Consider the following 18630-nt stretch of genomic DNA (forward strand, 5'->3'; position numbering starts at 1 on the left):
CATTTCACAGGGACTTGTGGCAGATTCTGGCCCCTGCCCCATCCTCCTCGGTGTCCCTCTAGGGTGCTGCTGCTCCCCACTCCCATCTAGGGAACTGCAGGTGGTCTCGAGGTCCAGGAACTCCAGGGCCGGGGATCTTGTGCACACCTCCTCCCGGTCTCCCCATTTCAGAACTGCTCAGGTCTCACTCAGAGCAGCTGCCTTGGACGCCCCTCCCCTGGCAAATGCCACTGGCCTCCTGCCCAGGAATGCAAGGCTTCAGGATCTTTCCTCTGCCTCCTCCCTGAGGCCAGCCTCCCTCCCTGATTCTTCTCTCTGCTGCCCTGGGGCCCCAGGCCTATCCCCCCGACCCCAGGGTCCCTGTCTGCTCGGTGCCTGCCACTTCCTCTGCAGCTCACCAGCTGCCTCTGAGCCAGGCCTCCCCTGACCCTTGCCCCTCGTTTCCTCTGCCTCCCCCCTGGCCGCACAGCCTTCCTCCTTATCCCCTGGAAGTCCAGCAGGGAAAGCAGGTCCCACCCTCTGTTCTCTGTTCCCTGTTGTGGGCCCAGGACAGGTGCCTGCCCAGCCACAGGGCAGGCTCTAGGTGGGGCTGCACCCACACCCAGCTCCTCAGAGGTTGAGCATCTGGACCCTGGAAGTCGACCTGAGATACCTCGCTGGACCCCGGCCCAGGCACCGCCCCTGCCCTACCCAGGCACCGCCCCCTGATCCGCCCCCGCCCTGCCCAGGCCCCGCCCCGCCCTCGCCCCGCCCTGCCCGCGCAGCCAGCGGCTCCCCCAGGCGCTCCTGGTCTCCGCCCCCAGAGGCCAGCACAGGGCTGATTGAGGACGGGTTTCCTTGTGGCTGCGCCTGGCTCTGAGCCGGGCCAGCTCTTCACGACCCTCCTCAACTCTCGGCCAAGGCTCTGCGAACAGCCTGCGAACCAGATCCTTGGCATCGTCTTCTGCTACCGTGCGCACAGGCCAAACCCCGGCTCTTTCTAGAAGGACTCGCAGTCCGACACCCTGGCAGCCACTGAGTCCCCGCCCCCGCCAGGCCGCAGGCCATGCCCCGAGGAGCCCCGCGCCCGACGCCCACTCACCCTCATCCCCAGCTCGATGTTCTCCGCACCGTACACCTCCATGCCCGGGTCCAGCAGGCCGATGTCCCCGAAGTACTCGCGGTCCACCACGAAGGAGCAGCCGATCATGGCGGGGGTCCTGCAGATGCAGTCAGCCATGAGCAGGCCCCTGGCTGGGCCAGCAGCCCCAGAGCCTGCGCGTCTCATAGCGGGCTCTTGCGCCCTGAGGCGGGAGGTGGGAGGGTAAATCCCCCAGAGCCAGCGGAGCACCCAGCACAGAGCGGAGCGTAAATGTCCCTGGTGTAACTTCAACAGGTGAAAAGACCAGAGTCGGGGGATTGAAGAATACTCCACGTCCCCAGTGAGTTGTGCTGTCATCTTGAACACCCAGAGCAAGTCGCCCCACCTGCTGTGTTATCTGAGTGTAGGTATTTGGCACTGCAGCGGGAAGTTGTGCCCGCTGGGCACTGCTCAACTTCATGGACCCTGGCTGATATCAGACTCTGAGCGACACGCCTTGGAGTTGTGGAGGGGACACAGCTCTAGGCAACAGACTCACTGACCACTACTGTTATTTCTGTAATAATTCATCTTACATCCATATGTTTACATCCATATGTTTACATCCATATATTTACATCCATATGTTTACATCCATATATTTTAGAAGTGGCAGCGACCTAGCCTGGGGCCACGTCTGCGGATGTGCTGCTAGAAGGGCAGCAGTGACCCCTGTGCCCGGTTCCCGATGCTGGGGTGGCCAAGGCCGCTCCTTAGGACACTGAAGCCCAGGCTGCTGGAGCCTCCCCGTGCCTCCGGAGGCACGGAGTCTGTCCCACAGAGCAGTGACCACTGGCCTTGGTCAGAACCTAGGGGAAGTGACTCTTCTCATCGGCTGGGAAGTCCGAGCTGACGTCTGTACGGGCTGCTGTCCGAGGCAGCAGGACATTTCACAGCACCTGTCCTTTTACTTGGGAACGGCCCAGGTGCAGGGCCCATCCTCTGCCAGTGCCCGCAGTCCCAGGATGGTGGCTAATGGCTGCGGTGCAGCATCCCAGCCTCTTCTGGAGGCAGTGATTTTATTCCTGCTCAGAGTTGCAGAGTTAACTGAGCTCACCAGGCAGCAGGGGCCGAAGCAGCCGGCATCGGGTTTATGTGTTATGAGAAATTCTCACTGCGATTACAGAATACAGCAGGGCCGACTCTGTGAGGGGTTCTAAGGTTGGGGGTTCCCAGGCAGGGGGGTCCCTGGTCTTTACAGGACACCCTCTCCTCTATGCTGAGGGCCATTACCAAGTAGGAATGACGCATTCGAAATTTCCTTGCCAGCGTACCCCATGTTAAATGACTTGCCTTGGAATTTCGCTGTTGACATTGCATGTAAGGTGACCTTGCTCAAGGAAGGCGGATCCGGGTTTAGAGCTGATCAGGTTTGAGGAAGTATCCCAGTCCTTGGGTTTAGGGCGTTCCCAGTTTAAGACCTTGGATTTTAGGGAAGTTCGATGTTGAGGATTATTGCTGCTGGAATTAGGGCGTTCCTGCTGCCTGAGCTCCCATTGAGTTCTCGTGAGATTCAGAGAGCATTTTGGAAAAAAAGCCTCGTGGAGGAGGTGAATTGGGTGGCAGCAGAACTGGGATTGCCCCAGAACGTGTGTGGAGGCCGGTGTGAGTTCGGGAATAAAGAATTGCTGTTTGAATCTACAAAGCTGTGTGGTGGCTCGTGATTCTGTGCCCAGCCAAGACTGCGGCACCTCTAGGCAGCTCCATGGCATTCAGGGAGATGGCAGGACACAGCCGTGGCCCCCGAGTCCTGGCTGGTTCAGCTGCTTGCCTGACTCCCAGCCCCCGGCCTCCAGCTACTGTCCTCTGACAAGCCTCCAGGCTCAGCCAGACCCCTGCTGTTTCAATGTTGAATGTGGAATCAACCCAGTTGCCCATCGATGGGTGATGGATGAACCAGCAGTGCTTTGTCCATACAATGGAGTATAAAAAAATGGGCCTTCCCACCAAGAATCAGGCAAAGCCAAGGAGCCACCAGTACAGAAACAGAGTTTGAGTGGCCACCTTGATTTTCTGGACCAAGCCGTGTCTGAGTGCCACTTGAATCCCTCATTTTGAGCAGTTGGTTTGAATCCGGTGTCTGCCTCACCTCTGCTGGCCATGGGGGATGCAGAGCTGGACATCAGTGTTAACTTCTCCCTGGTGCCATGTCTTAGGCCTCACCTGCAGTTCCTGGGCATGGGGCTAGTTTGTCTTCTCTGCCCTCCTGCAGGCCTCCTGAGCACACCTGTATACACCTACAGGGGACCTGCTGGATGTCAGCCGGTGCCCAGTGTTGGGTACGGCCAGATGGGCTCACTTTCTGCCTCAGCTTGTGCCCTCTGACCTGCCAGAGGCTGAGCACTTGGCGCTTTTGGGAAGGCGAGGTGTTCTGCCCACTCAGCCACGCAGGCCACAGTGCCAGGTGGGCACAGGTGAGACTCACGGTGGAGGTGGAGCTGCTGGTCTTGGAGGAGGGCCCTTGAGATGCCGTCTGGGGACTGCAGGTTTGCAGCTTGAGCCCAGGGGGCCTGGTAACATGCACCAGCGGGAAGCTATGTCCACTGCAGGGTGCAGTTGTGGCCAGCAGAGCAGAGGCCCTGGTCCGCATCTTCCAGGTCGGGGGCCCCAGCCGTCAACCCAGTGCAGTGTGACGTCAGCGGCATGGGCGGGCTGTGTGCACAGGTGTGTTTGTGCACTGGGGCCACACAGGGAGCAGTGGGAGCCACCCCTTCGCGCCCTTCAACGTGACCTGGTTCCTGACCTATGAATTCTGCAGCTGCTGCCCTTAGAGGAGTGAAGGAAGAGCTGGGGCCACAATAGCTAAGCCAGGGGGCAAGAGGCCGGCAGATGGACGGGTGCTGGACGGGATCTGGGGTTGGGAGGGGCTGGGGCTGACCCTGGACACCATGTTGCAGGCCTCTGTCCAGGGAGAATCCATGAGACAGTTTCTGTGTGTCTCTCGGGTAGGGCTGGCCTTGGCCTCTGGGGTTTGCTCCTCCAGCCTTGAGCTCCTGTCCCAAGCGCCCATCCCTGCAGTCGCTTGGGGGCCCACTTCATCTCCTGAGGGACAGGTGCTGGCTAGACCCAGAGGCAAGTCGGGGTCCCGACCTCAAAGGCCACCTCAGACTGGAGCTGGAGGGAGGGGCTGGGGTCCTGACGCCCTGGGGAACTGTCCTGGGGTCTCAGGTTTGCAGTCGTGCCACAGGCCAGCCTGGGCCCTGAGCGATCTTCCTGCTTCATGCTCCATGGACAGCCCAGCAGGGCCTGAACTCGGCCGGCCAGCATCTGCATCGTGAGGCAGCTGCCCCAGTAGCAAGCCCAGGCAGGCCCAGCCTCCATCCAGGACTCCCGGCCGAGCCCTGCTCCTCCCCACGGGAAGGGAAGGCTGGCCCTCCTGCCTGTGCTCAGGGGTGCATAGCCCCCAAGGCCGAGCCTGGGTTCCTCCTGTTCCTCCTTGTGCATGGCGCCGGGAGGCAGCCCGTAGATCTTCAGTGTCGCTTCTGCTGGCCTTCAGGGACAGTGGGAACTTAGCCGTCCTCATAGGCCCATCCAGCACTGGCCTGGGAGCAGGTCCACCTGGCTGGTTCCTCGCAGTCCTTAGGGGAGGCACCCTGGGGGGTGCCAAGGGGTCTTTCTGGGTGACTGGGCCTGTGGTCATGTTGAAGGATGAGCCAGGCCAGAGATGATGGGGATGGACATTCCCAGAGCACCAGGGCCACTCAGGTGACCAGAGCTCTTTCCTCTGGAGGCTGTGACTGGCTTCTGACCGAGGCCACTCGGCCGCCCTGGCTAGGTCTGCAGGCCCCACTCCTGATGGAGACCCGAGCCTTCCCCACGTGAGGCTCGTGGCACATCCCTCCCTGGGCCTGGCCTGGCCCACTCCTCTCTCCACCACCTCTCCATGTTGTCCACCCTCAGGAGACACCAGGTGTGCATCAGAGTCAATAGACACCCTGTGAAGTGTCAAGGGTCGGTGCAGGTGACCGGGGCCACCAGAGCCTCGGTGGTATGGTCAGAGCTGTGGAAGTCCCAGCTCTAAGTGAGGCCAGTATGGCTCTGGTCCAGCGTGTCCACCAGCGTGGTCCAGGGTCCTGGGGATCCTCGCTCTCCCCTGTGCTGCACAGACCCCCAGGACAGCTCTTGGGGGAACCCAGAGGGACGGCAGCACAGGGGGGCTGCTGGATGGTCCCTGTCAGTGGGCAATGGACAGTGTTTCCAGCATGAAGCCAGTGATGTCTGACCGGGCCCACCTTGTCATGGCCCTTGGGATCTCTTCCACTGAGGCCCTCATGAATGACCAGCTGTGGCCATCCCTGAACAAGCTCCTTAGGAGCTGTTTTCTTTGGACAGGGCAGACCGGCTCCCCACAGGAGTGTGCGGCTCTGTTGAGATGCTGCTGCCCTCCCAGTATTGCCCAGAGGCCAAGCCTCGCGGGCTCTGGCCCTCAGCACAGCTGGGCAGGTGGTGGCGCTGGGCAGGTGGTGGCTCTGGGCAGGGCACAGCTTGCCTTCCCAGGACCGCTGTGTCAGTGTCCTTCCAGGAGCCATGGCAGAGAGCCCACCTTCTTGGGGCCAGGTGTCCCTGTTCTCTGGTTGGCTGCATCCTTAGGGTTTAAGGGCTCCCCAGGTGACGCGAATGAGACCAGTTTGGGACCTGCTGGGACTGGGAGGTTGGGTCCCCTGCGTTAAACTGGTTTATAAAATTGAACACAAGATGTTTGTCTTGCTGCTAAGGAGGATTGTCAAGTGCGTCTTGGAAGAGAAAAAGCACCCTCAAGCTGCCACCCTGCTCCAGGGAGTCCCCAGGGTCCCCAGGTGCATTTATGCTGGGATCAAGCTCTGCCATGAGTTGCCCTGGCTAGCAGCTGCCCCTGTGGCTCTCCCGGAGGACCAGCTCCCAAGGGTGAGGCCCTGGGGGGCCCTAGGCGCCTGCTCCAGCCCCGGAGCCTACTTAGTCCTGCTCTTTGGAGCACCTTCCTCCACAGTGGAAGTGGTTTTCCCCTCGTTGGGACATGAAGTGTGGCTCAGCCTAGTTGGATGATCTCTCAATGCCCGACCCCCTGAGCATCGGGGTGCCCTTTGGCAGCTCTTGGTTGATGGAGGGTGGATGCCCTCCAGGCCTGAGGAGACTGGCTTGGGCTTCCCATCATCTGTAGGCCAGAATATCCCCATCAGACAGCCCCTGCAAGACCCTCCTATGTGAGGACGGTGCCAGGGGCCCCTCATGGCAAAGTGGCCTGGGTCAGCAGGGATAGGGGAGGAAGGGGTCCTGGCCACCCCCTGAGATCCTAGCCCTGGGGGAGGCCTTGCAAGGTGAGCAGAGACTGACTGGGTGCAGTGGGGTCCACAGGTCCACAGGCTACAGGTGAGCACGGGCACCCTGGTGGGTCCCCAGGAGGAGAAGGTGGGATGCACCACAAAGGGACAGGTCAGGAGGAGCGTGCCTTCTCCCCAGCAGCTGCTGTAACTGACCTGGTGCAGGGAAGCGCTGGGTGTGTGCAACCTGCTCAGCTCCCTCTGCCCTGGGGGCCCGCCTGTCTGTGAGGTCCAGTCTGAAGGCCCAGTGTCTACACCAGACAGAGCCACAGCTTGGCAGGACCAGCCAGGGTGGGGGCTGCAGAAGCCACCTGGATCCCCAAACCCCTGTGGACAGCTGCCTCTCCGTAAGGCCTAGGGGATGCCTGGAGCAGCCTGACCCTGCCTCTGGGGAATGCTGGGTCGCGCACGCGGGTAGGGCTACAGTCCTGCTGCAGTCCAAGGAACCATGCAGATGAAACAGGTGTCCTGCAGGGCCATCTGCAGGGTCCCATTAAACAGCGGTCTGTCTTAAGCACACACCACCAACGCCCATGCCCACTGCTTCCTGTACTGCCCCGGGCCCTCAGTGGCCCTCCTCCTCCTCCCTCTGCCCCTCCCTCCTCCTCCCTCCATCTACCTCCTCCTCCTCTCTCCATCTCCCTCTTCCTCCTCCCTCCATCTACCTCCTCCTCCTCTCTCCATCTCCCTCTTCCTCCTCCCTCCATCTCCCTCCTCCTCCTCCCTCTATCTCCCTCTTCCTCCTCCCTCCATCTCCCTCCTCCTCCTCCCTCTGCCCCTCCCTCCATCTCCCCTCCCTCCTCCTTCTTCCTCTGCCCCTCCCTCCTCCTCCTCCTCCCTCTGCCCCTCCCTCCTCCTCCCTCCATCTCCCCTCCCTCCTCCTCCCCCTGGTTCCCCTCCCTCCCTGCTCCCTTCCTGCCCCACCTGGCTCTGCCCTGGCTCCTTAGTGTGGGTCTCCCCGCTGCTCACCTGATGGGTGCTGCCTCGTCCCCACGGTCTAGCCAGTCCTGGGGTGGGATGATGTACATGCACCAGAGCCCCCAGTTGTAGCCGTGGGCGGCGCTGGCGTACTGCTGCACCTCGAAGGTGCTGTACTTGATGTTGTCGATGGCCGGCAGGACGATGCGCCTCCGGTCCTCACGGATGCGCAGGAGGGCGGGCTCGGCCCTGTGGGGGATGAGCCTGTGAGCCCTGGCCTGTCCTCACCCCACCCATCATCTTCCTGGGGTGACTCTGAATGGCTGTCCTGTCATCAGAGCGCTGTGGGCTCAGCCCCTCAACCTGGCCCACTCTTGCCTGCTCCCTGCACCTGTGGAAGGACCTCCCTTTGCACCGAGGCCCCGTACCTGCCATGCCTGCCCTAGACCCTGGACACACTCCTGATCGACGCCTCTTGTCACTCACTGAAGGGCCCCGAGCAGTGTGCAGTGTCCCACCTGCACGACAGGCCCTGTGGAGTGGGGAGGGGATGTCAGTGTCTTAGAAGGTGAGGGGCTTGGTGGAGTAGCAGGGGGGGCAACTGGGAGCCATGGTTTTGAGTGGGTGTTCGGTGTGGGTGCTCTGGGCCACGATGGAGGAGGTGGGAGTTGAGGGAGCGCCTCAGGGGCCCTGGCACCTACCTGCTGTGGCGGGGAGCCAGCCCAGGCTGGGAGGGAGAGGGCCAGTGGCAGGTGGTGAGGGCAGAGAGGAAAGAGTGGGAGGACACAGGCTGTCCAGCTGCTCACGGCCAACAGCTCCAGGGCAGGGGCAGCCTTCCCTGGGCCTCGCCGTCTGCCCATGAAGCCTGTGTCTGAGATCCCACTGTGCGGGAGCCACTGGCAGAGCAGCCTGGGGCACCCGTCAGCAGCCCCTGCCTTCTAAGCTGGGAGCTGCCCCCCGGAGCTGGCCTGACTTGCTGCTGGTGGAGGCTGATGAGCTGCTGGCAGTTTTGGCAGTGGCTACTGGGGAGGGGGTGCTTGGCAGGTGGTCACTGGAACTGGATCCCAGGTAAAGTGCCTGTTGGTGGGTGTCCTACAGGTGTGGGTGGATGCCCCTCATCATCCACACCAACATTTGAGGTCACCACCTGCCCCCCCACCACAGTGTGGGTCACTCAAGGGACCAGGGACACCATGCTGGGCTTCTCCAGGGTTCTGGGCTGGGCAAGCAAGCAGCCCCTGTCCCCACCAGTGCCCTGCCCACAGACCTGCACTACTGCTGCTCTCAGGGGGATGGGACAGGACAGGCCCTTCCTCTCTGGTCCCAGGAACCCCAGCCTGCTGGTGGGCGGAGGCCCCTAAAGCTGTCCTGACTCCCACTAGCCAGCCACTTGACGTCCCCTCCAGCCCCCTCCCGCTCGCTCACAGAACCTGGGCCGTTCCTGCATGAGAAGCAGCTTGGGCCCTTTGACCTGAGATCTCCCGTGAGGATGGGAACTTGCCCCCTCCTGTGCAGAGTGGCCAGGCCTCTAGGGCTCTCTGAGCACCTCTGGTGACTGTCCTGGGCCTGTGGACTACACGGCCATGCAGCAGCCTGGCCCTGGCCTGGGGTGTGCCTGTTCCTTATCTGAAGTCCCCACAGGGATGCATACCATGTCCCCCAACCCACAGAGTGACCAGCAGGCTCTTACCAGCCGGTGTTGAACTCCACGTGGGCATCGAAAAAGCCGACCACAGGGGCCGTGGCCACCTTCCAGCCCTGCAGCCGCGCGCGGATCAGGCCTTCCCGCCGGCTGTTGCGGACGACCTTCACCAGGCCAGGGTACCTCCGGTGGACGTACTGGTCCAGGTTGAACTTGAGTTCCACTGCAGGGGAGAGACGCCTCAGAGCACCGTTCAGAAGGGCTAGGCCACCAGCCCATGGCTTGGCCCAACTGACGTCTCATGGATGTTCTCTGAAACCCCCAGGGGCTGGGGACCCCCAAGGAGCAGAACGGGTTGGTTCCAGGGAGAGCTGTGACTGAGAATCAAGGGCAGCCCAGAGGGAGGCAAGCTGGGGCGGGAAGCAGACTCAACTGTTGAGCCGTAAGAAGGACCCGAGGCCTACAGGTGAGTGGACAGCAGTGGCCCAGCCACACAGGAGCACTACACAGCTGTGAAGAGGGAGGAATGGGCCCAGTGCAGCCTGGACCAGCCCCAGCACAGTGTGCCTTGACATAAGCTGACCACTGGAGGACACATCCAGCATGAGTCCACTTACAGGAGGCCCAAGAGAAGCAAGTCCTAGGGGGACAGCAGGACAGGACAGCAGGACGGGACAGCAGGGGCTGGGGGTGGCGGGGCTGCAGTTTGGGAAGATGGAGAGCTCTCAAGGGGGGTGGCCACGGCTGCCCCAGCAGCACCCTTAAGATGGCCAGCTCTACGTGCATTCTTCCACAGTTCATGAAAGAGGCTTGAAGCACCACACGATGAGCTGGAGTGTCCCTGATTCCCGTGTCCTCGTGAGAAGAAGGGACACAGACCAGGGGAGCGGTGCAGATGAGTGTGGCCTGAGCATGAGTACCGAGGGCCGGGGATTTAGCCACTCACCCTGGACTGTGGCTCTTGCCCCCTCTAGGGAGGACCCTGCTGCCCCTCTGCCTGCAGCGCCCATGGCGCCCTCACCGTTGTCACTGTTGTCATCCACCAGGATGACCTCCTTCAGCAGCTGGGAGGGCGTGTGGTTGACCACGCTGTGCACGGAGCGCAGGATGACAGACAGGGCCTCGTTGACGAAGATGAAGACCACGGAGACCTGGGGCAGGTCGCCCGAGTAGGTCAGCTGTCTGCACCTGTGGGGCAGGTGGTCGGCGTGGGCAAGGCATCCTGGGCTCTTCGCACCCCGCAGCCAGGGGACCAAGCATGACATCCCAGGGGCCTCCCCTGAGCTGCAGCAGCTGCTTCCTGCTGATGGTGTGGGTGACACCGAGCCCTTCTGCAGCCTGGGGACAGGGAGCTGAGGCCCCTCCACGTAGCCCTGCTGGGCCTGAGCCTCAGAGCCACTCAGGTTTTGGGCCAGACGGGCAGCGCTGACTGCAGAGTCACACGCCCAGCCAGGCCTGGTACCCGGTGTGAAGAGAGGGCTTCAGGGGGCCTCAGAGTCCACCTGACCTGGAATCAGGAGGGACAGCGGGAGGGCACCAGGGCCAGTCTGAGGAGGTGACGACACTGACAGAGCAGTGAGCCAAATCACAGGGGTGCTGGGGACAACAGCACCCAGCCCACAGTGGGAAGTAAAGACAGAGTGAGAGGGGAACAGAAGTAGGGCTGCCAGGTGACACAAGATGGAGGGAGTGTCAGGGGTGCTGGCCGCACAGCAGAGCCAGTGACCCAGACTCCGAAAAGTGCAGAGGCTGTTGAGAAAGTTCAGCAGGTGCGTGCACACACACATGCATGTCATGTACACGCACACGCAGCACACAAACACACATGCTTGCACATGCACATGCTCGTGAGCATATCACACACACATACATGTACACACACACATGAGCACACCACACACACATACATGTACATGCACACCCACACACGATGCACACACTCCACACGTGAACACACTTGCACCTGTTGCACACAGTGTGGACAAGGTGGCTTTGGATTTGAGAACTTAACACACGGGAAGAATGACCAGGAGAACGCCTCCTCCAGGCCCTGGAGGCAGCACAGCGTGGGGACAGAGATGGAGACAGGGGCAGGGTGTGTGTGTGTGCACCTGGCCCTGCAGCAGCTGGGAAACACTTGTTGAGAGAATGGGGACTCGGTGACAGGAAGGACAGTACAGCCTCCTGGTGGAGAGCAAAGGCTGGGACACAGGAGCCTGGGCACGGGAGGCCTCCCAAGGCTGCGGCTGCTCTGACGCCCACAGAGCACTAGGGATGCGATCGTGTGCGCAGCACCAAGGCTTAGCAGCCCTCTCCAAGGCACATGGGGCCTCTGCGTCCACCTCCTCACAGGACACTGGCCATGCTGGGCCTGGCCCCACCCTAAGTGATCCACCCACAGCAGCCTCAGCCTAAGGAGAGTGTGTCCTGTCCTGGTAGCTGGGACATGGCTCAGTGCAGAAAGCAGGAGCACTTGCTCCACACGTGGGGAGGGACGGCCAGGGGTCGCCCAGCCTGGCCAGCAGCACAGGGGCCACACCTGCTCTGCATGGACCAGGCTTTCAATCCTCCCGGCCACCAGAGAGGCCCAAGACACCTGCTCTAAGGATGAGGATGCTCCCCAGCCCCACCCAGCAGCCTCTCCTCCAAGCGCAAACCCTGCACGTCACCAGGCAGAGATATGGGCCGTGGACCTCCACCAGGGAGGTCTCATCACTCAGAAAAACACTTTCTGATGAGAAGACTCCACCCCACTTTTCAGTGAGGAGGAAGTTTGCTCGGTTCTCATGCACTCACAGCACAGGTAGAATGGGAGACACCTCGAGGTGACACCTTAGGGCTGATGGCAGGAGCCGCTGCCTGCAGGAAAGGACCCTGCAAGCCCAGAGCCAACCCAGGGGGCTGCCGTGCACCCAGGGGCCACTGTGACAGGGGACACTGGGTTATGGGGGGGCACCTGATGACTGGGGCACCTGGTGAGGGGGCAGCGTATGATGGGGGCATCATGTGACAAGGGTTGGTCCCATGTGACAGGGCACCTGGTGATGAGGGTGCCTGTGAGGGGGATGCCTGGTGACGAGGGGGGCCTCTATGTGGCCACACATCTCTGTGCCTCGCCTGGTGTCTCGTCTTGGCTTCCTGACCCAAGCCATCGCTTCCGGCCTGGGTCCCTCATCTGTGTGACGGGCAGGATCTCTTCCCAGATCAGATGTGTGCAAGGATGATGGCCACCCAGCAGGCCCAGCACTCCCTGCCCCATGAGGCCTCTCCATCATGAGCAGCCCTGGGTCTTGGCTGAGGGTGGACACAGCTGATTGACTCTCACTCCCTGCCCTCCTGGGCTGGGAGCTACAGGGCCTCCTGGGCGTGGCCCTGGGCATGAAGAACTGCCAGCCAGCGAGGATGAGCCATGGAGAGTGTGATGTGGTACCCTGGAGCCCTCTGACCTCACAGGCTGTGGGGCAGGGGACCCTGCTTCTCACCTGCAGGGCACCCACCAGCCACCTTGCCACTGAGAGGCTCGCTCTGCCCAGGAAATTCCCAGAACATGGAGCACCTCTTCTTCAAGGTCTGAGTGGCCCTCACCCCAAAACAGGCTGCCTTCCCTGCAGGAAGCCATCTTGCTGCAAGACTTCTCCCGGGTTACTCAGACAGAGGCCTCTGTGCTCCTGGCCACTGGGGAAGAGCAGGGCGACGGGACCTTCCAGATGAACTCTCCCAGCCTGCCCAGGAGGGCATGGGTATGGATGCCCACAGACTGGCAAAGGCAGGTCTGCTGGCTTGGGCACAGGGGTTTGCTGCTTGTCCATGGTAGTCTGGACTGTGTTTGGTCTCAGCCTGGCATGGCCCGCAGCCCAAAGGCTACCTGCAGGATGCAGCCACACATGGGGCACATTTTCAAGGTGCCCAGTCCTCCTGGCCACCTATTGGAGCAGTCTGCCGTCATGATGAAGACCAGAAAGAGGAGAGGCGTCTTCAGCAGCTTCCTTTTCCGAGTTGGTCACGAGGAGCAGTTCCCAGCCCTCGAAGTCACCCTCCACCAAACCTGCCCTTGCTAGGCTGATAGCGGAGCCTTGAGCCCCTCACAGCGGAAACAATCAATATGCGCCGAGACTACGTTGGCCACCAGAGTGTCCCCGCTGGGCCGCACACAGTCCTAGGGCAGCTCCTTCCTTTCTGGCACAGCTTAATTGGGATTCACGCTTCCTCTCAGATCCCACGGGCCATCTGATAGCTGAGGCCACGTTATGTGCTTTGTGGCCTAATTAGAGCCGCGGTTTAATTAGAAAATCTCTTTAGTTGCAGACAAAGGGAAATCAAGTGGCGTCCACTAGGAAAGGGGCGGCTGCTACTGAGCGGGTGGCGCTGTGGTGGGGACCACGCATGTGCACAGGCACATGTGCCCTAGCCCCGGCCTGTGCTCCGTGGGCAGTTCTGACCAGCCACGGAGGGACCAAGGTCCTGAAATGAGATCTGAAGCTTCTGCAGGCAGGACTCAGCTTGCGCTGCTCCCCATGTCCCCTGCCAGGGCTTCTGCTGGCCCTGCTGAGCACCAGGCGTAGCTACCGAGGCTACAGGTCATAGCTGCTCCCACTCACCCCCACCTGGAGGTCCACGGCTTTCCTCCTGGGCCCAGCCTGGAGCTGGTGGCTCTATACCTGCCTCTGTGTATCCTTTCACGGTTTCTGGGGTCAGGACTTTGGGGCTGAGTCGGGGGATGCCTGTGGTTGTCAGGAGCAGTTAGCACAGGGCCGCAGGGCTGGGCAGCTGGGATGGCCCACGACTCCCTGTCTGTCCCCGGGCCAGTTCACATGTGCTCTCTTGTGTACTGGCCCCACTTCCTCACTGGGCGGTGGCTTTAGAGCCCTTGGATGGCTCCCACAGCCGTTCTCTGGGGCCGAGCAGGGCAGAAGGAGCATGGCCTCTCCAGCTGACCCTGGGGGTCCTAGGCAACTCCCTGCCCCTTCCCTTCCCAGCTTTTCATCTGACCCCATGTCCATCCCGTCAGGGCTCCAGGGCGAGCACTTGAGGTCAGCGGAGAAGCACAGCAGTCCAGGGGCATGGCTCCAGGGGCACACTTTCTAACCCTCTGGCCCAAATTCACAGGCAGCGTCTAACTCTCTGGGTGTGTGGCAGGAGGTGGGGCTCAGGGGGAGAGCACTTGCCTGGGACGAATGAGGCCCTGGGTTTGAGCCTCAGCACCACATAAAAATAAAAAAATAAAGGTATTATGTCTAACTAAAACTAAAAACCAAACAAACTACTTAAAACAAGGCCCCCAATAAAAGAACCAGGCACCAAAGATACCAGTTATTTGGGACTTAAAAATAGCCTGGCGTACAGCACACAGTGGCCATGCCTATGAGCCCTGGCAGGGCACCGGGCTCCACCCACCCCACCAGCTGTGCGTTGCCATCCATGCACCTGCTGGATCAGCGGTGGGAGGAAGGCTGTCACCTGGTGCGCTAGGCCTGCAGAGCAGCAGCCTGACTTTTCCAGGAACTGGTTTCTACTGAAGGTCTGCTGGCCTCTGCCCCCAGCTCCAGTTCCCAGGGGAGCATGTGACCAATAGGTGAGCTCCGGTCCAGGCTGCTGGCTGTGATTGGTTCCCGGATGGGCACATGACCCAACATGGGCCAATGAGACTCTGGCCTGAGACTTCTGCTGGGTTATTCCTCCCTCCTGCCCAGCCTGAGCTGGAGGCCAAGAGGTCCCACTGCACTAGAGCTTGCCTGGGCTGGGCCAGCTCTTCTGTGGGTGGCAGCCGGGGCTCCTACTCTTCCCATCCTGCTGGGAACCTTACAGGCTGGCTGCCTGGGCTGCTTCTTGCAGGATCCCTTCCTATCTGGCTTCTGCTGGGTGGGGTCCACAGGAGAAGAAACTCAAGGTGAGGGGTGACAGGGACTTCTCGCCCCTCCCTACCTTCCCATGTCTTGAAAGTGATGTCTTCTCTCCAAAATCAGGTCCCCACAGAGCTCCCAGCTCTCATTGGGTCCAAGTAATGCTATTTCTGTGCCTGTCCCTTAATGCCTTGGACAGACCAGCTTCTCCAAATTGCTGATCCCTGGCTGGTTCATGTCCCTTATAGTTTTCCCATCAGAAACATGTGCACATTCACATGTAGACACACGTGTACACACACGTGCACACACATGCACACACTGACACATGTACACACAGGCCAGCTGACGCATGGCAGGTCCTGGGCCACCTCTGTGAATGCTACCATATTGGGCACCTCTGTATTCCTTCTTATTGAGCTTTTAAAAACTGTCCTGTTTTAAACTCAAGTACAGTTTTTACTCAAAAGAAATTTGCATCTCATCCCTTCACAGAGGCCAGCCTTGGCTGTGCTGACCAGGGGTGACCATGAGGTCAACACACTGACACCCAATCACACCATCATCCTCAAATGGCTGCAGTAGCTACACCTCCACCTGGGCTCCACTCTCCCTGTCTGAGGAACTCCAGGGTGTGCACGGACCGTTCCCAGGTGGACCAGGACCAGGCGCCTTCTTGGGCCTCACCCTCCACCCTGAGTGGCCTGCCCCCTCCCCACAAGCCCTGCATGAGAATCCTGGTCTCCAGGTCCAGGTGGAGGGAGTTCCTCAAAAAGGCAGGAAACGGACCCCTCCTCCTCATCTGCCTGTCCTTTGGCATTGCTCCAGGGGACAGGAAGGTCACCAAGCCTCCACCTGCCACTGAGTCCTGGTACCCAGGGCAGAGGGTTCCATCCTGCTAGGCTCTGCAGATGGGAGGAACGGCCCACCTGCCAGTGGCCTCCAGGCCTGGCTGGCGTCCCCTTCCCAGGCACCCCAGCTTGGCCCCTCCAGGCGGCCTGTGTGGCTTTGCCACAGCTGTAAGGATTGAGGGCTGGTAGGACTCTGTTCTCAGGGATTTTCTGAGGCTGCTGTGGCTTCAGGGTGGTGGGACAAGGGGTCATCGCCCACTGAGGGCAGGCAGTGTCTCAGACAGGACACATGGGCTCACACCAGTGTGGCAGTGGCTGTGGCGAAACCCCCAGAAGCCAGCGGGAGGAGCAGGCCAGGTGGGGCCAGGCAGGGGCCACAGACTGGCCACAGGACCTCAGCCGGCACGGCCACCTCTCCACCCCGGCTTCCATTCTGAGGGAGGGGTGTGGCCTGTGGCCGTGCAGGAAGAGGGTGGCCATGGCCAGAGAACCCCAGAGACAGAGGGAGACAGAGATCATGAGAAAAGAGACAGAGAAGAACTGGAGGGAGAGATAGAGTGACAAGAAGGAGGAGGAGGCGAGGGTGGGGTGGCCGCAGGTGCCCTGCAGGCCCCTCCCCCATGGTGGCTCCTCGGCAGGGCAGCACATGGCCAGCTGGCTGGCCCTTGGCACTCACTTTTTGGGCCTGTAGTCGGGGATAGTCCTGTCCAGGGAGATGCGGTCGCTGAGCTGGGCATTGTAGCCATACTCCTCGTACTTGCCTTCCCTCTCCTGGCTGTCCTCCTGCAGAGTGGCCGCCACGCCTCCCTGACCCAGGCCACCTGGCCCCTCTACCAGGCCGATGGGTTTTGCAAGACCTGGAGGGGCACAGGGGAGGGTGGGTCAGGCAGAGTCCAAGGTGCCCCACAGACACCCACCTCCCCTCAGTCCCTCTCCATTCCCAATTCCAACGCCACCTCTTAGAAAAGACTGGACTGTGGTCAGGAAGAACAGGCCCACAGAAGCCAGGTGGGACAAGCAGGGGGCACCAGGTGTCAAGGGCAGTACCTCTGTGACACTGCAGGTGGCTGCAGGTCACCACCCACTGTGTTGAGCCTGCTGTAGTCAATCATCCTGCTCAGGTTGTTAAGCATGTATCAATATTGGCTTATCACATTAACATCAGAATCAATAATGGCATGGGGCACAGAGTCTGTGGACCTCTCAGAGTTACGTCAGACCAGCAAACATGTGTCAGTACCTCAGACCAATAACCAGTACTTCAGAGCAGCAATCATGCATCAGTACTTCACACGAGATGGGGCGCGTTCAGGGTGGTATGGCCGTAGACTTGCATCAGTACTTCAGAGCAGTAACCATGTGTCAATAAGCTCAGACTATCAAGAGTATCAGTATGCTCAGATTAGCAACCATGTATCAATATGCTCACACTGGAACCATGCATTAATATGCTCTGACTAGAAACTATGTATCAATATGCTCAGACTAGCAACTATGTATTAATATGATTTGCCCAGCAGTCATGTATCGATATGATCAGACTAGCAACTATGTATTAATATGATCTGCCCAGCAATCATGTATCAATATGCTCAGTCTAGCAATCATGTGTCAATACCTCAGACCAGGTATCAATATGCTCACACTGGAACCATTCATCAATATGCTCAGACCAGCAACCATGTATCAATATGCTCCTACTAGCAACCATGCATCAATATGCTCAGACCAGCAACCATGTATCAATATGCTCAGACCAGCAACAATGTATCAGTTCACTCAGACTAGCAACCATGTGTCAATACCTCAGACCAGCAACCATGAATCAATATGCTCAGACCAGCAACCATGTATCAATACCTTAGACTAGCAACCGTATATCAATGCTCAGGTCAGCAATGCTCAGTGTGGATATCAGATATTGGCTCAGGTTGTTAAGCATGTATCAATATTGGCTTATCACATTAACATCAGAATCAATAATGGCATGGGGCACAGAGTCTGTGGACCTCTCTGTACTCTGAGCTTATTTGGTCTATAAATCTGCAATTGTCTGAAAAGCAAAGACTAGTGTATTGATGTTAAAAAAAAAAAAGAATTAACAATTACAAAGAACTGAAGGTAATTGAACTTTCAAAAGCAAAGCAGCTGTTCTCCCAGCCCTGGACAGCATCAGTCCTACCATGCAAACTATTGCAAACCCATGCCTGTCAAGGGAGGCTACTGCTAAGGACGACAGAGACGTGTCATTGGGGAGAGAAGCCAGAAGCAGTGGACACTGACCATCAAAAATCAGGAGCACAGGAGCTGCTCTGCAGGTCCCTCAGGGACCAGGCTGACTGGGAATGATCAGGGACTCCCTGGTGACAGACTGGACATCATGGGTGAGAGGGGGCAGGGTGCCTGGGGACACCAGGTTGAAGAAAGATCTAGCCAGTCATTGGAGCCAGGAAGGGGGGTCTCAGCTCAGAACATGGCTCCTAAAGGGACCAGGGCAGTGTCCATAGGCAAGGGCAACCCTTGCTCTTCCTTTTGGGAGAACTGGACAGCTACTTGGAGTGGGTGGTAGGGGGTGGAATGTAAGCCAGAAAAAAAGGCAGAGGGACCTGTCCCTGAGCTGCCACCTGTCAGCTCCTGGAGAGGCCTCTGGTCTTCATCAGGCTGTGGACATGCAAATGCCCACCCTTCATCTTCTAGACCAGGCAGAATGTATGGTCCAGCCCTGGGGAGGGACTGAAGGCACAGGAGCCTGGACCCTGCTTGTCCAGGGGGCTTCTCTGCTTAGACAGCTAGGGTGTCCCATCTTGTGCATCTTCGTGTTTCCAGGACATTCCACTTCAAACGGGGAAGCTGTGTGGAGGCTTACGTAGGGGGGACGCACACCGGGTGGGGACTGAAAGGTCAGGGTGAGAGTGACTCCGTCTCTTATGTTCACTTAGCATTGCTACATGATGGCCACGCT

At 59.7% G+C, this 18630-nt stretch overlaps 1 protein-coding gene across 2 annotated transcripts in view; it reads right to left on the reverse strand.

The window, feature by feature from the left end:
- GALNT9 (polypeptide N-acetylgalactosaminyltransferase 9) overlaps positions 1 to 18630 on the reverse strand; it is a 61456-nt gene that overhangs the window by 21650 nt on the left and 21176 nt on the right. For both annotated transcript variants that reach the window (XM_081287708.1, XM_081287707.1), the window contains exons 2-6: positions 16345 to 16525; positions 9999 to 10165; positions 9026 to 9200; positions 7387 to 7584; positions 1082 to 1199 (exon numbers count right to left, since the gene is read on the reverse strand). In XM_081287708.1, the coding sequence (XP_081143834.1) occupies positions 1082 to 1199; positions 7387 to 7584; positions 9026 to 9200; positions 9999 to 10165; positions 16345 to 16525 (839 nt within the window). The remainder of the gene's footprint in view (positions 1 to 1081; positions 1200 to 7386; positions 7585 to 9025; positions 9201 to 9998; positions 10166 to 16344; positions 16526 to 18630) is intronic.

The sequence above is a fragment of the Spermophilus citellus genome (genome assembly GCF_964194105.1).
Source record: "Spermophilus citellus genome assembly, chromosome: 3".
In the NCBI taxonomy this organism is placed as follows: domain Eukaryota; kingdom Metazoa; phylum Chordata; class Mammalia; order Rodentia; family Sciuridae; genus Spermophilus; species Spermophilus citellus.